Source organism: Harmonia axyridis, chromosome 5 (assembly GCF_914767665.1).
Source record: "Harmonia axyridis chromosome 5, icHarAxyr1.1, whole genome shotgun sequence".
In the NCBI taxonomy this organism is placed as follows: domain Eukaryota; kingdom Metazoa; phylum Arthropoda; class Insecta; order Coleoptera; family Coccinellidae; genus Harmonia; species Harmonia axyridis.
Window position 1 is genome coordinate 32,115,009 of NC_059505.1, and position 16,201 is coordinate 32,131,209.

General features: G+C 37.1%; 2 protein-coding genes across 2 annotated transcripts in view; both read left to right on the top strand.

Moving 5' to 3' along the window:
* Nucleotides 1–16,201, top strand: part of LOC123679863 (octopamine receptor beta-2R-like) — a 109,314-nt gene that overhangs the window by 77,032 nt on the left and 16,081 nt on the right. The gene's annotated exons all lie outside the window — the stretch shown is intronic.
* LOC123680920 (tigger transposable element-derived protein 6-like) lies at nucleotides 4,902–6,287 on the top strand. The gene has a single exon (XM_045619042.1). It carries the CDS (start codon nucleotides 4,902–4,904, stop codon nucleotides 6,285–6,287), a length of 1,386 nt encoding a protein of 461 aa, XP_045474998.1.

Sequence of the window (16,201 nt, forward strand, 5' to 3'; positions counted from 1 at the left end):
CCTGTTAATCTAAAGGAGTTGAAAGAGGTGTCAGAGCAGGTTGGCTCAAAGATGAACCTAAGCAAAACAAAGGTATTGACTGAGGAGGATATTTAAGTCGAAATTAATGGTAATGAGATCGAGAAAGTTGACGAATATGTATACCTCAGACATACAATAACACTGGGCAAACAGAACCAAGCTACAGAAATCACGAGAAGAATCCGTATGACCTGGGCCGCAGTGGGAAAAATGTTCGGAGAAATCCAGAAATTATTTAAATATAAATTTGAAGAGAAATGTATTCAACACCTGTATACTTCCTGTTCTGACATACGGCGTAGAAACGATGACACTCACAGTCCACTCAGCGAATCGAATGAGAACGAAACAGAGAGCTATTGAAAGGGCTATATTAGGGATATCCTTGAGAGACCATATTCGGAATGAAGAGATAAGGAGAAGAACGAAGGTAGAAGATGTAATGGGTAGAATAGCGGAAATGAAATGGGCCTGGGTGGGACATGTGGCTCGACAGGAAGACGATCGATGGACTAAGAAAGTTGTACATTGGAGAGCACGAGAACATAAGCGAAGTGTAGGAAGACCACCAAAATACTGGTCAGGTGACATTAAATCAAAGGTCGGACGATGTTGGCACCAGTTGGCTCAATATAGAGAAAATTGGAAAATTCAAGGGGAGTCCTATGTCCAGGAGTGGATGCTGACAGGCTGTTGAAGAAGAAGAGAAGAAGTTAATCTAAATATCAACAAATTTTCAATTCTTGTGAATGTTGATGTGGTGATGAAATTAATGCCGAAATAGATCAATTATTTTGAACGAAACTGTTGCAGGCAAAGACATAGTATACTATATCCAAAGTCACTTGAACTAGTCCATAAAAACGCTGAGCCATAGATATCCCTTTGAAGTGAATACCGCCATCCGCTAAATACCGGGGTTTGATTGAAAGTATTGTTAGGCAATAAATTCACTGGATCCAAAGGAATTTCTGGAAACTTGGACAACCCTTGTATCATCGAAATATTCAGCTTCCTCCAAGTGACTTTGGATATACTATACTCTAAAATCCACAGCTTTTTGGCCTCAACTGATGGAAAGTGCTGAGACTGAGTCCAACATCAACACCTTCCAGAAACCCATCATCACTTATGTGTCTCTAAAATTGTTTTCGTTTTCTGAAATATGTTTTTGTTTTGGCATGTATTTTTTATGTTGATTGAAGAATTCATTTTAATTTCAATATTTTTGATTGAGTAGGTCAGGGAGTTACTCTTGGAGTTTCTCATCTAAAATCCGCCATTTTTGCATCTTGCACGATGATTTTTTTTGTGTTTTTTTGTAATACTTCAAATTATGGTTTCAAAATAAGGACATTATTATTATTCGCATTCAGTAGATCCAAACCAACCCATTTTTACGTCTCATCAGAGGTGAAAGAAGTAAGTATCTACTACGTTTTATATGGCAAAATTCCAGCATAAACACATTCTCCATCAGATTAAATCGCACGGTGGTCTCGAAATACTGAAAAAAAAATCAACTAATCATCTCATAATCTCGAATTCAATTCGAGCGACAATTTTCATATTTATAGAACGTTTGTGTGCGATAGTTTCGCTTGAGTTCTATTCATAGAGTACATCTGCCAACTCATTAATTGAATGCGCAAATATTTGTGTGCAGCATCCAGGTTTTGTCCATCTAACCCAAACAGTGAGGTAATTAGATAATGCCGCCAATGCTGTCCAAACGGACAATTGCAGGCACATCACGTACACACAAATTTCTCGAATCATCCAAGTCCTACTATTATACGAAATTCACGAATCTCTTCAATACGTTTAGTTCTATTTGAATTCGAATATTCAGGTAATATCTCTTAAATGTTTTCTGTTCCATACGAAATGAAATGTGCAATATTGGTTTTTTTGTGCTCTTCTTTAGAGGCTGAAATAATGTAATGTGTTTTTTGCATGACTCACTATTTTACTTCCTCAAAAGTGAATCTTCTACTACCTTGGGTAAATTAGCAAAGCCAACTCAATTGAAGATTATTTAATCATATCTTCATGAATAATTGCTACAGATGTGGAAAATAACCATTAACAGTAATAATGAATTTATTCACCACAGCTTACTAACTGGATTCTTCATGACAAATTTGATTTTTCTGAGGATTTCGAGAGAATCGTTCAAAATGTTTTTTTCGAAATCGGTAGCAGATAGGACAAAACTACAAGAGACCATAAAGTTTAGTATATCAACAAAGATCATCTTTACTTTTTCTTCAAATTAACAGTCGCTCACCAAAAAAAAGTTCTGGGGGAAAACAGTGGACAGTGTTCCAGAGAAAATATCACCCTGTGAATTTGCTATCGAAATTGGCATATCAATGATAATATTTATGCCAAATTTAGGTTAAATATCTTGTGAAGTGTAGATACTATAAGAGAAAAACTTGAAGAAAATTCTCTTACTTTGACACTCGAAAACAAATGAGAATTGAATGAGAACATATAAGTTTTTTTAATCATTTTCACGTGTACAATACGCTCCTGGAGTTTGGCCAGTTCCTCCCGACTCACCCTGTATATGGACCTTGCCATTATGTGTGGAATAGAACATCAATTAAATGATGCTCGATCCTTATGAAGTAATTTTTGATGACTCGCCGGCACAGTTCGAGCAATATCTCACCAATAACTTTAGGGATGTTGGTTTTCAGATCGTCAATAGTCTGACAATTATCGGCATAAACACGATCCTTCACATAACGCCTCAAAAATAATCGAAAGGCGATAAATCACGAGATCTTGGTGGACAATTCACATCGCTCAAACAAAAAATCAAGTGTCCTGGGAATTTTTCTCCTTTTAAAGCTTTGTCGAATCTTGCTGAACCAAATTTACGTAAGTGCGCCCTCTCTCTCGGCGGCTGAAAATGTGAATAGTGTTTATGGACCTGATACTGTAATAGCCAAACATGTGCAATATTGGTTGCGTCGATTCCGTTCCGTAGTTTCGATGTCAAAGATGCACCACGCACTGAAAGGTCAATTGTCGTAAATATCGATAAAATCATGGACATTGTCTAGTCCTGTTTCGATTGCTCAAGAGCTTAAGAGTGCACAATAAACCTTTTGGTTATTTGCATAAGGCTGATCTCAAGAAGATGCAAGATATATGATCCACATAAATTAACGCAAAACACCGCATGGACCGAATTTCCACTGCGAATGACTGCAGAATCGCAACAAAATCGACCCATTTCCGAAACGCTTGGTAACTTGTGATGAAAAGTGGATCATTTACGACAACGTCAAGCAAAAACGGTCGTGATCGAAACGCGGTGAGTCATCGGAAACGGTCGGGAAGATTTTGCTGTGTGTTTAGTGAGATTGGCAGAGAATTATCTACGAAGAGCTGCTCCCCTAAGGCACAACTGTTCACTTGAAACTGTAGTTATCAAACGAAACAGCGCATATTTGACCTATATTGGATCATTCTAACTATGGTAATTGAAGCCTCGTTCTTCATGCAGAAATAATGGATTTCTTTTTACTACCCCTTATACTTTCATGAGCGTGAAATCGTGAAATAAATTTACATATATTTGTGAAATTTTTTGTTTTTGTTCTAAAAAAATTTTGGAAACTGAATAAGATATGATTTACAAATCCATCTTTCTATGAAAAAACACTAGATCCATTAGGTACAAACAAAAAATCCGCCATTTTGCTAACCTATATGAGCCGTGACTTCTTATGGCCCCCCCCTCAAACATCGCCTGGAACCGCCCCTGGGTCACACTAGAGTATGGCGCGATACCCATAACGCCACCTCTCGAGCAGACTGAGTCATTACAAAGCCAAAAAGGGTTGTGTTGTGTGGCATCCTAAAATGTGGCTAATCCTAAAAGGAATTTAATTTTTGTACAGATTTAATGAATATTTCCCCTATGGTATACCCATAGAGTAATAAACATAGATAGAGGGAGTATAGGCAATTTTTACATGTCCCCAACATGGTTAGATTACGTTGTCGGATTGTGATATATTTTCAAATCCACAATTTTACTATTTCGTTATGAATGTATATTATATTGAATGAAATATATTTATTTGATTGATTTTCAATTAAATATGCAAATTTCATTATTTGGAATTCGATATTTTTCCTAATTGTCGAATTTATAATAAGCAGAATATTTATTATTTTCTTTATATACCTGCTGAATTCCAAGGTTTGGCAACTTTTGCTCTCCTAGAGTCATCGGTTGTTTCACGTCGTTTGGCGCGCTTGAAGTTTGTTTCCTGAATTTCTGATATATTTAGGTATTTATTTTAATATACAGTGGACTCTCGATAAGTCGAACATCGGTAAGTCGAACTCTTTGATAAGTCGAACTGTTTCTCCAGTCCCGATTCCTGCGTATCTTACCCTATGTAATTTCACCTCAATGAGTCGAACAGTGTTCTTGGGACTAAAGAGACTAATAGATGAGTCGAACTGCTGGAAGGGCTCCGCGGAAATCTCCACCTCTATGAGTCGTACTCCTGACCACCATCGCCTCAATGAGTCGAACTTTTTGATCTCACGAATGAAAGCGAAAAGGATTCGTTACGCAAACCAATCACCACAAGTGGCAGCCATCATAATGTGTTCTTCAACCGCTCAGGAGTCGAGGGACATTAGTTCAATTCATTCCTTATTTGTTTATGAAGCCATCGTGTGCCAAGAGCGTTATAAGTCATGGCTCCGCGAAAACTCAAAATTTTATCAGTAGCAGATAAACTGGAACTCATCGGGAAGTAGAGAAAGGCGAAAAAAGTAAAAGCCTCATCGCTATCCAGTTCGGAATTCCTAAATCTACCCTGTCAACCATCATCAAAAACAAAATGAAAATCATCGCTTCCACTGCAGAAGGAAAATCAGTACACCGGTACCGTCAAAAATTGCCTCAGCACTCAGATGTTGAAAAATGTTTGATAAAGTGGTTCCAGGAAACGCGCAAAAACAATATTCCAGTAAATGGACCACTTCTTCAACAGAAAGCGAAGGAATTCGCATCTTCCCTAGGCCACGAATTTGCAGCGAGTAGTGGTTGGCTATCCAATTTTAAAAAAAGGTACGGAATTGCTGGAAGAACCTTGTCAGGCGAAAGTGCTAGCGTTAATGAAGACACTTGTGCTGAATGGCTAGCTCATCTATCGGATTTATTGGAAACGTACACATCCGATGAGATCTACAACGCAGACGAAACCGGGCTGTTTTACAGATGTTTACCCAACAAAACATTAGATTTCAAAAACACAGATTGTCATGGTGGTAAGGAAAGTAAAGAACGTTTAACTGTTTTGCTTGCTGTTAATATGAGCGGTTCAGTGAAACATGTACCATGCGTTATAGGCAAATCGCTGAAGCCCCGTTGTTTCAAAAATGTTAAAACCTTTCCTACAGAGTATACTGCGAATTCTAGAGCATGGATGACTGGAATTATTTTTAGAGAATGGTTGCAAAAGTGGGATAACGAGTTGACAAAAAAAAAGAAGAGGGCTCTTCTCTTCATAGACAATTGTCCAGCTCATAATCCCTTGCCTGTTCTTATATCGTTAAAAGTAGAGTTTCTACCACCGAACACGACATCGAAACTACAGCCCTTGGATTTGGGAATCATTAAAAATTTTAAGGTTAAATACCGTACTGAAGTAGTAAACCATGTGCTTCGACAAATACAGGAAAATCGTGCTGTAGTCCCAATAAATGTATTAGAAGCTCTACATTTCATCAAGAAGGCATGGGATGAAGTGAGCCCTCGAACAATTCAGAATTGTTTTTCTGCATGTGGATTCGACGTGATTACCACCGATGAATCAGACACAGCGCTGGAAAATCCAGAAGAAGTGGAAATTGATGGATGGGGAATCCTTTCATCTGTATTTGATGTGGATGCAAACTTTAACGAATTTGTGGAGGTGGATTGTGATCTACCGGTATGCTTTCCACCTACAGATGAAAGCATCGTACGTGAAGTGTTAGGAAGGGAAGAAGAAGACGATGCAGGTTTGGACAATTTGGAGGACCCTGAAATTGAGCCACCTACACCACCAACTGTTCAAGAAGCTAGACAAGCTATCGATACGATCAGATGTTTTCTGGAAAGTTCTGAAGATATCGAATACGACATTTTCAGGAAACTAAATGAAATATCTTCGGTCGTTTCCAAATTGGAAAAAAAACGTTTAAAGCAAATGAAAATTAACGATTTTTTTAAACCCGTATGAATTTTATGAAGATATGTGATTAGAATATGTACAATGTATGTATACATATTTTTCATTAAATGTAAAATACATATACGCTTGCTTCTCATTGACTAACGATGATCAATATGTATTACCTCGAGTTTTTCCCTCAATGAGTCGAACTCCCACCTCAATAACTCGAACGTTTGGTGAGCCGAACTATAGATAAGTCGAACAGTTTTATGTGGTCCCTGGGAGTTCGACTTATCGAGAGTCCACTGTATTTTGAGCTAATATCAGACTATGGGATATGAGAAGTGCGTTCGTTGTGGAGAAACTCGCGAATTGAGTGAAATATCGTATCACTGATATGTTTCCATTTCCGCGCGCTTCATGTCAAATTTGATAGTTCATGTTGGGGACAAAATTTGCTTACAGAAAATCACATATGCTCCCTCTATCTATGTTTATTACTCTGAGGGTATACCAAATCAAAATTGTTTAAAGATATAACTTCAATTGTTTATTTCTCGGTTAAAGACCCCGATTGCCCAAGATCAATTTTTTTACAATATGCGGAGTTGACTTCCCACTAACAAATTGGGTCACTCCCTGGAGCGACAGTGTGGCTGCAGGTGGCTAGTAATTTTAATGCAAATATCTACGAAACTGTCAAGCAACAAACTTACAATCGAGAAATTTTGCCAACAAAATTTTATCTCCTTTAGTGCCACATATAAACAAACACCTCAGTGAATGCTACAATTTGACTTTCCAATATGAAAATTCGACAGATTCTCGAGGAGCTTTCGTATCAGCTGTGGCCCAGGTCACAGCCACGCCTGCACAGTCAACTCTGATTTCCTCGAGTCCAACGTAAATTGCACTAATTACAATCTATTCATTCCCATTTTACAGCGAATAAGTGCTATTCCCTGAAATTCCCAGGAACTCAAGCTGCCGAACGAAAAGTTCGAATGATGGCTAACGAAACAAGTTTAAATGGAACGATTCAACTTCTATTAACGTCCGTATGCTTTCAAGCTTAACGCCGATAATCCCATATTTGCAAAAGCGTATTTCAACACTGGCAGAAAATTGAAATTGTGAAGGAAGTTGGGGGAAGGAACACGCGGTGCATGAATAATTTTCGTGCGCTCGTTCTCTGAAGTGATCGCTCCATCTTTTCGTCACAATGTCTGTTATTTTCGATTTTTGGGCCGGGAATGATCTTTCATGATAATTCCATCCGTCCGACTGTAGGTATACGATTTCTTTTGACCAGAAAGATCAAGAAACTTGAAATTTTCAGAGTATGTTCGAATCACGAATGTCGAGGTTGAATTTGTTCATAAAAGAATCTTACTAGGAGTTCAGATATTCGGATTTTTTTCATTTAAAAGAGATTCGTTCAATATTTCACAGTTGGCTCTAAAATAACAATTTAATGAACTGGGTCATCGATGTGACCAGGTTCACTTGTATTCGGTTGATGTTCTTTCAACCCATGGAAGAGCGGCTTTCCACATTACTCCCTCCTCCGAAAAAGTTGTGGCAGCGGTTGCCATAACTGTTCCCTTACACTCTCCCATACTAATATGATAGTCCTTATTCTTCCAGTATTTATACTAACACTAACAGTATACCTTCACCAAATCAAGAAAAAAAAAATCTTTTTTAACTATCCATATTTTATCATTCCTTATGTACCAACTACCTATCATCAAAAATTTTCAAAAATTATGTTCTCAGCGGAAACTTATCCCTTTATCAAAATTTAAATGTGTGGTCTCAATGCTGTTATGTTCTTTAACAATATTTAACAAATCGATCAGCTCCAACTATCAATAACTTATCAAAAAATAGTAATACTCAAAAAATAAAATCCAAAATAATAATAAATGACGAACAATGAAACAAGGCTCCATAGAAATTAGTTCATGACGTTAACTAATCGCACTCACTCCACTGGCTCCGACATGGAGTTCAATAAGTTCACTTTTCGGGTTTTCAAATTTTCACTATCATAGCATTTACTGGTTTCATCCGGATGCTTCCTATAATGATCAACTGGGATAGGATTTACCTTCTCGGAGTTTCTGGCGAGTTACTATCGGTATGTGTGGGCAGGCGTTTTCCTGGTGGAACACAATTGCTCTCCTATTGGCAAATAAGAGTTTCGATTTTTGAGAAGTTTTTAGCTCTGTATGAATTTTCTGTCTGAAATCACTAATATAAATATTCTAGTCAATGGAAACGATCATTTATCCCTCAATTTGTTCACATTTCATTGCTTTTCAGTAATATCTCCAATCATATCATAACTTTCGGCTAAGGAACCCGCTCTCAAAGTATAGGCATTTATGAATCAACCTGTATATTAGTTGCAAATAAAGGCTTAGACCATATTTAGAGTAATTCATACATAGAACGATATCGATCCGTTCAGGCTTACCACTCTATTTCACGTCCACCAACATAGGCACAATATTAATTGCTCTAGGCCAATATGTACATACTAAATCTCTTGAGCTCCAATAATCAGCCAAATCAAGGAAGACTTACACCCATCTCCATTTAGGTTGCTCCGAAACCTACATCGCCATGATTTCTGCTAATGTTAACACAGTTGAATACATCAGGAAGATAGAACGGTTGAACATATTTGATCTATCTATATGAATTTTTCAATTAGAAATCGATCAGGAACTTACAGGGTATATTAAATTTGTAGCTTTTATCGCTATGTCTACTTTGAACACCCTATAACTTGGGAACCATCGTTGACCAGAGTCTTTTAATCGGCTTTTCTTATTGAGGGCAAAAAAAAGGCAATAATACTAACATTTGTAATTAAAGGTTGTATTTATCATACATTCAGGTGCTTGGTCTTTCGATTTCATCAGAAAAATCAATGACTATTATTCTGTATCCTTTCAATAAATTTGGCTATGGATGAACTTGACTTGAAGTGTATAATATGTCTGTAAACGCATCGAAAGAAAAGATCTGGAGACTTGAAATTTTCGAAGTTCGTTTGATATCTAAATACAATAGATACGTTTGTTAATGGTTCTAATTGTCCTATTGAAGGTAGGTCTCATTGTGGTGGCCCAACTGGACTTTGTTTCAGAATAACTCGAAACTTTCCTTCAAGTTCTGTGTCCAAGCAATGAATAATTATCTCGCTTTTTTAGATTAATGAATAAGAAACATATCTCTGTGACGTGTAACATAGATATTAGATACCCTTAGACTAATAAACATAAATAGAGGGAGCATATGTCATTTTCAGTAAGCAAATTTTGTCCCCTACATGAACTATCAAATTTGACATAAAGCGCGCGGAAATGCAAACATATCAGTGATACAATATTTCACTCAATTCGTGAGTTTCTCCACAAAGAACGCACTTCTTATGTCCCATGGTGAATCAACGTTTCATATTAACTCAAAATATATTAGAATAAATACCTAAATATATCAGAAATTCAGGAAACAAACTTCAAGCGCGCCAAACGACGTGAAACAACCGATGACTCTAGGAGAGCAAAAGTTGCCAAACCTTGTATTTCAACAGGTAGATACAGAAAATAATAAATATTCTGCTTATTATAAATTCGACAATTAGGAAAAATATCGGATTCCAAATATTCAAATCTGCATATTTAATCGGGAATCACTCAAATAAATATATTTCATTCAATAAAATATACAGGGTGGCCATTTGAAAACGAAACAGACGAGATTACAGACGAAATAAATTTTTTCGATAGAAATGCTCGGACAGGTCGATTTCTGTTTCGAGGGGGACAACTTAAGATGTAGGTTACGGACGCATAGCGCTTCAACCCTTGCTGCTACAACCCCCACCCCCAATTTTTGAGTAGGGAAGATGGGGTGAGTGATACCTCAATTTAAAGGTATTTTTATACTGATTTCAGCACAGTAATTGTTTTTTCATTTTATGCATTAGTTCTCGAAATATTCATGCGTTAGTTAGTTAGGAAGGAAGCCACAGTCATGGTTGTTTTGAAGCTCAAAATGTCGATTTTTCACAAAACACTACAAGTGCCATGAAAACACCACTTCATTTTCAAATACTTAGTTAAGAATATTTCGAGAACTAATGCATAAAATGAAAAAACAATTACTGTGCTGAAATCAGTATAAAAATACCTTTCGAATGAGGTATCACTCACCCCATCTTCCCTATTCAAAATTTGGGGGTGTATATTCATAACGAATAGTGAAATTGTGGATTTGAACATATATACAATACGACAACGTAATCTAACCATGTTGGGGACATGTAAAAATTGCGTAAACTTCATCTATTTATGTTCATTACTTTATGGTATTGCCTCTAAAAAGGTGAGAAATTCATAATCCAAATCAAATGTGATTTTGTCATCTAATGCATTGATGACTATAATATCGTGTAGATCGATTCAACGGTTAAAGTTTAATCGATTAACGATTTTACATCAACGACTCCAATCAACATTTCAGCCTATTTTCGCTCCCAAATTCGCAAATTACAGACATTCGTACAAAATTATAGTGTCCTGTTCAATAGAACGAAGGCGGAAAAACTATACAGAATAAACTTTGGCCTACATAATAAAAGAGCACCACAAATACGCAAAATGTAATCGCCTCCATTCATGCAAGTGAAATTTCGCATAGAACCCGAAATTGAAACGCAAATTGAAGCACCGTGTGACAGTGTATAGTGTATCAACTCATTTTCAGGGATGGACAGTTGCTTCATTATTTTAATGCACCGCAATTTGCTTTTTAGTTCACAATCACACTCAATTTCTGCATCCGGGGCATTCACACAATACCGTCATTTCTAGATGATCAGACGTGTACCGAAAACTGCCCTTGAGCTATTTGGATCATTATTTTCAGTGGTGATTAAGTTCCTCGAAAATGTACTAGGCATTATAGATACCCACACATTTAGTAAGGGAAATGGCTCTTCGTGAATTTGCCTGAATTTTTGGTATGTTGTAATTCCTAATGTGCTGATTAAAAATGTATGAAGCCACAAAGTTCAAAAATACACAGTTTTCAAGATATGGAGCTTTGAAAAGGAATTTTTTCCTGCGGTATTTGCATATTTGCTGATCAATCGGAGAGCTCTTATTTATCATTGGTATAGAATTTGGACGGTCAGCGCCCAAGATCTGACTGAGAAATGGTCTTCCTCAGTTATATTAGGTATACAACTTTGCTTCCGCTCTTTTGCAATAGATGGTTGTAGCTGTAAGTGGTAGTCGAAATGAATAGATCGTAGCTGATGTATTTGTGAATATAAAGTAAATATTAATAATAAATATTAGTCTATTTATGTCTGCATCATAAAGTTATTCTCGATTAAACATGTCAGCTCAGAGCCAAATTCTCGTAATTCGCGGGAGATTTTAATTTTCTGCTCTGATAAGAAGAACTCTGCAGCTGAGGCTCAGAAACCTGCGACTGAGACTCATCGGATGCTCTCCAATACCAATGGTGAAGCCGCTTTGAGTGAGAGAATGTGCCAAGAGTTGGTTCAACGCTTCAAGAACGGTTATTTTGGCGTTGAAGACCAGCATGACGTTGGAAAGAGAGAAGGTTTTCGAAGATGCAGAATTGGAGACATTACTTGATCGTGTCAAACGCAACAAGAATTGGAAGTAAGGCTATAAGCCATTTCAAAACGCCTGAAAGTGATGGGAATGATTCAGATAGAAGGAAATTGGGTGTTGTACGAGTTGAAGCTAGAGATGTTTAACGTTGTTTGTTTGCTTGTGAACAGCTGCGAGCAAGAAAAGACGTAAGGAATTTCTGCATCGAATGGTAACTGTAGACGAAACATGGGTTCATTACGATAATCCCAAGAAGAAAATCACGGTTCCAAAGTCATGGTCAGTATTTGGTGGGACCAGCTCATCGTAGTGTATTATGAATTAACTTTAAAACAGACTGAAACAGTCACAGGCGATCGTTATCGAACGCAAATAATGAGTTGGAGCCGAGCATTGAAAGACAAGCGGCTGCAATACAACGAGATACATGATAAAGTGTTTTTACAGATTGACAATGCTCGACCCCATGTTGCGAAAGTAGTCAAGTCATACTTGGAAACTTTGAAATGAGTCCTACCCCACCCGCCGTATTCTCCAGACGTTACTCCCTCGGACTATCTCTTGTTTCGATCAATGGCACACTGCCTGGCTGACCAGCACCAGTGATATGAAGAAGTAACAAATTGGATCGATTCGTGGATCGCTTCAAAAGATGTCCAGTTTTTTTCAACGCGGGAAACATTCTCCAAAATAGTAATTTACGTAACAAGTCCGGAAAATAGGATTTTTTTGGACGAATAGACAGAATTCCAGGACGAGCGTAAGCGAGTACTGGAAGTCTGTGAGTCCAAAAAAAACATTTTCGGGCGTGTTGCGTACAATATTTTTTCGACAACCATGTGAAATAACACTATCGCTGCTGCTTTCCATATTTTATTGCGATTGCGATCAAAAAACATGCAAATTTTTGACAACTAATTTCGTATGAACTGTCAGCCGTTATCTCGGTTGCTATGGATTCTATGATTCTTTTCCGGCCTAGTCCGAGAAGTACGTACTTTCCGGACTAGGCCGGGAAATGCCACTTTCTCAGAGAAAAAGCGTCCGGGAAGTGAGCACTTCCCGGACGGTTGCCGAAAAAAATATTTTTTTAAACTTTTTTTTCAATGTTTTGTCACCAAATTTTGGGGACAAACTTCAGATTCTGATTCAGCATCACAAGAAACATCTAAAATAAGAGTAATCAAAACTACCTCAAAACTTTCCTGTGGAAGTAACATATTGACTGGACTATATATTTTGTAATGAATCTTACATTAGTTAGTACATGAATACGATTTATCAATATGATTATTAAGGTTGGCAAAATGCCATCTGTGCACCAGGCATAGAACTGAATGAGTAAATTGTTAAATAAAAAATCAGAATTTAAGAAAAGCTATTTTCTCAATCAGAAAATAAAGCGTCCCTGGGATGTTATTCTAAAATAATCGTGAAACGTACTCTTATTCTCCTGTTGTATTAAATTTATATACTATTTCACAAATAGACCATATCGGTTGAATATTGAATTTATGAAGAGAAAAACCCTCATTGATTTTTATCGGAACATATTTCGTTGTTCTCCTTCAAGCCCAAGATTTCCACGGCCTTTTCTCACTCGTTTGATATTTTATATCGAGTTAGTGCTGTCCAAACTAAAGGCATAATGTTGTTGGAAATGGGACCGAGCCAGCCCGTTTTCCACGTGTAAATCGAATTTATCATTGTCTCAGATGCCAGAAAATATAATGAATGTGGTCTCTGAGAGACAGGCATACGTTTCTCGTATACAACGTCGGGAGATTTATGAAATTCTGAAGTAATAGCACGGGGACTGGCCTTTTGCACAGAAAAAGATCTTAATAGAGTTACCCGTGCTCAGTTTTTCGTGGAATATTCGAGACATTTTCAAGGAGATTATATAACTTATGTGGAATGGAATAAAATAAGGTCGGTGCAACAATTTAATATACAAGAAATGAAACTCAAAAGATATGCACTGAAAATAAAAAACATAGTAAAATAGAAAACAAATCGAATGGAGCCAGACTTGAGCAAAAAACCTCAGAGATTAAAGCTTAGGCCTAAGTAGCCACAATGCCAAGTTCCCAGATAGAAAAGTTATATCAGATTGATTACAATGAAATATCTCCACGAGTCATGATTTATACAATACAGAGACGAAAAAAAAGTAAGAGCGCGGAAATGGAAGATAAAACTTAGTTGGGCTACGTACAGGCAGTCTAGAAACATTAAGATCAATTATTGATAACTAATAGGGAAAATTAATTAACAAGAGAAATATATTTCTAATAAATAGTATACCCAAGTAGAAACGACGCCGATCTAGAGAATCAAATTTGAATCTACTCAATAACTGATCATGTGGTACACCACGGTTTGGATAAAAACCATCGAGTCTAAAACTAACGTTCTTCAAGAATCGCTTCTGTATATTTTCTAAACTTCTGATGATATACTCAGGACTCTAGACTATCATCAACATAAAGCAAAGTTTGGGAAAACAAATGTGAACAAACATCATTTATGAAAACTATGAATAGCAGTGGACCCAATATAGATCCCTAGGGAACACCAAAAGACGCAACGAATTCAGCCGAACTGTAACCTTAACATCGAACCCAAAGTCACCCATTCATACCTATTCGCAGAAGTGATGTAGTGTGTTGAATCTTCAAAACCATACCCCGAAAAAAAAAATTGAGTACGCCACTGGATTCTACGCAGAATTCTGATTCAGACGTAGTTTTTACCTCAGCATTATTTCTAATAACTTCGGAGATAAAGGAGGGGTCCGAAAAGTATCAATTTCCAAAATCGCCCTGTATCTCTTGAACGGAAACAGTTATGCAAAATCTGATTAGACCAACTTGAGTTTCACGGAAAAGTAGGACAGGAACGTGAAAACCGCAAGGCTCTATCTTAAATAACAAGCGAGAAACCTGGCAGTCTCACCCAAAATGGGAAGCACTGTACATCACTCACTTCTGCTTTAGATGATTCTTCCCAAGTTGATGTAATTTATACAGACTTCTCCAAAGCGTTTAATCGACTGGACCATGGTATCCTTCTTAGAAAAATGTCCTCCTTTGAATTGACTGAGAGTTTCACACGTTGTTTTTTTTTAATCTTACCTTACGAATATCATCTAAAGCAGAAGTGATGTAACACAGTACATCACTTCTGCTTTAGATGATTCTTCTCAAGTTTATGTAATTTATACAGACTTTTCCAACGCGTTTTATCGACTGAACCATAGTATCTTTCTTAGAAAACTGTCCTCCTTTGGATTGACTGAGAATATCCCTCGTTTTTTAATCTTTCCATACGAATAGATGACTTTGGGTCCGATATTTAGGTTACAGTTCGACTTAATTCGTTGCGTCGACTGGTGTTCCCCAGGGATCTATACACGTCAAATTCGTGATGGTCGACCGACCGTTAATGAACCAATGTTGAAAATCCGATATTCGTTATTTCTGATCTTTCGAATTATTTACTGAAGTTGCTGAGAATGACAATAGGTCTTAAAGTTTACTACTATATTTTTGTCATTTTTTTTTAAACTGGGCTGACCTTACTCTTCCTCCAGATTAGAGGGAAACTCTGTAAAGAAAGAGATAGTCTGAAAATAAGGGTCCAAGGTCTGTATTCTTATTAATGCGTTATATTAAAAGGCCAAATTCACTGTTTGCTCTGAAGAAGGTCTGAAACCTAAAACGTGGTTAATTTATCGAATAATCCCTTTCAAATAATGACGCTCCCTTCTTCTATTGGTATATGCAAATCGTGGCCCTTGAAAACCCATATTATTCATGCTACATGGATCCATGATTCATCTCCAAGATTCCTCTGTCCTAAGTATACAATTCCTCTCGGAATATGTCATCATATTTGACAAAATAGCGAAAATTGGCCGACGCTCTTATATGCCCTAAGTGCTGAATAATTCTGGCGTGATTTGAATAACCACCACGATGTGGCGCCATCGTTGAAGCGTCCCAAGTGTAACCATAACCATTTCATCATCTGACAAGGCACCATCAATATTTTTTATTTTCGGCTGCAGCACAACGGAATCATCTCGGTAACCTTTGCCAGTTTCTTTTTATTTGATTTTCCTTTGAAGTTTATAGATGTTCAGCTCTTTCGCGGTGCTTCAGACTTTCGAATGTTATGGCAATCCTTCACGAGAGGAAAATATCGATCAAACTCAGATATGGACTATTCACCTACGTGTAAATAGATTTGGAGCTTATGTATTAATATGAGGAGTTTGAGGGAAATTAGAGATATTGGAAATGCTGCTAATGG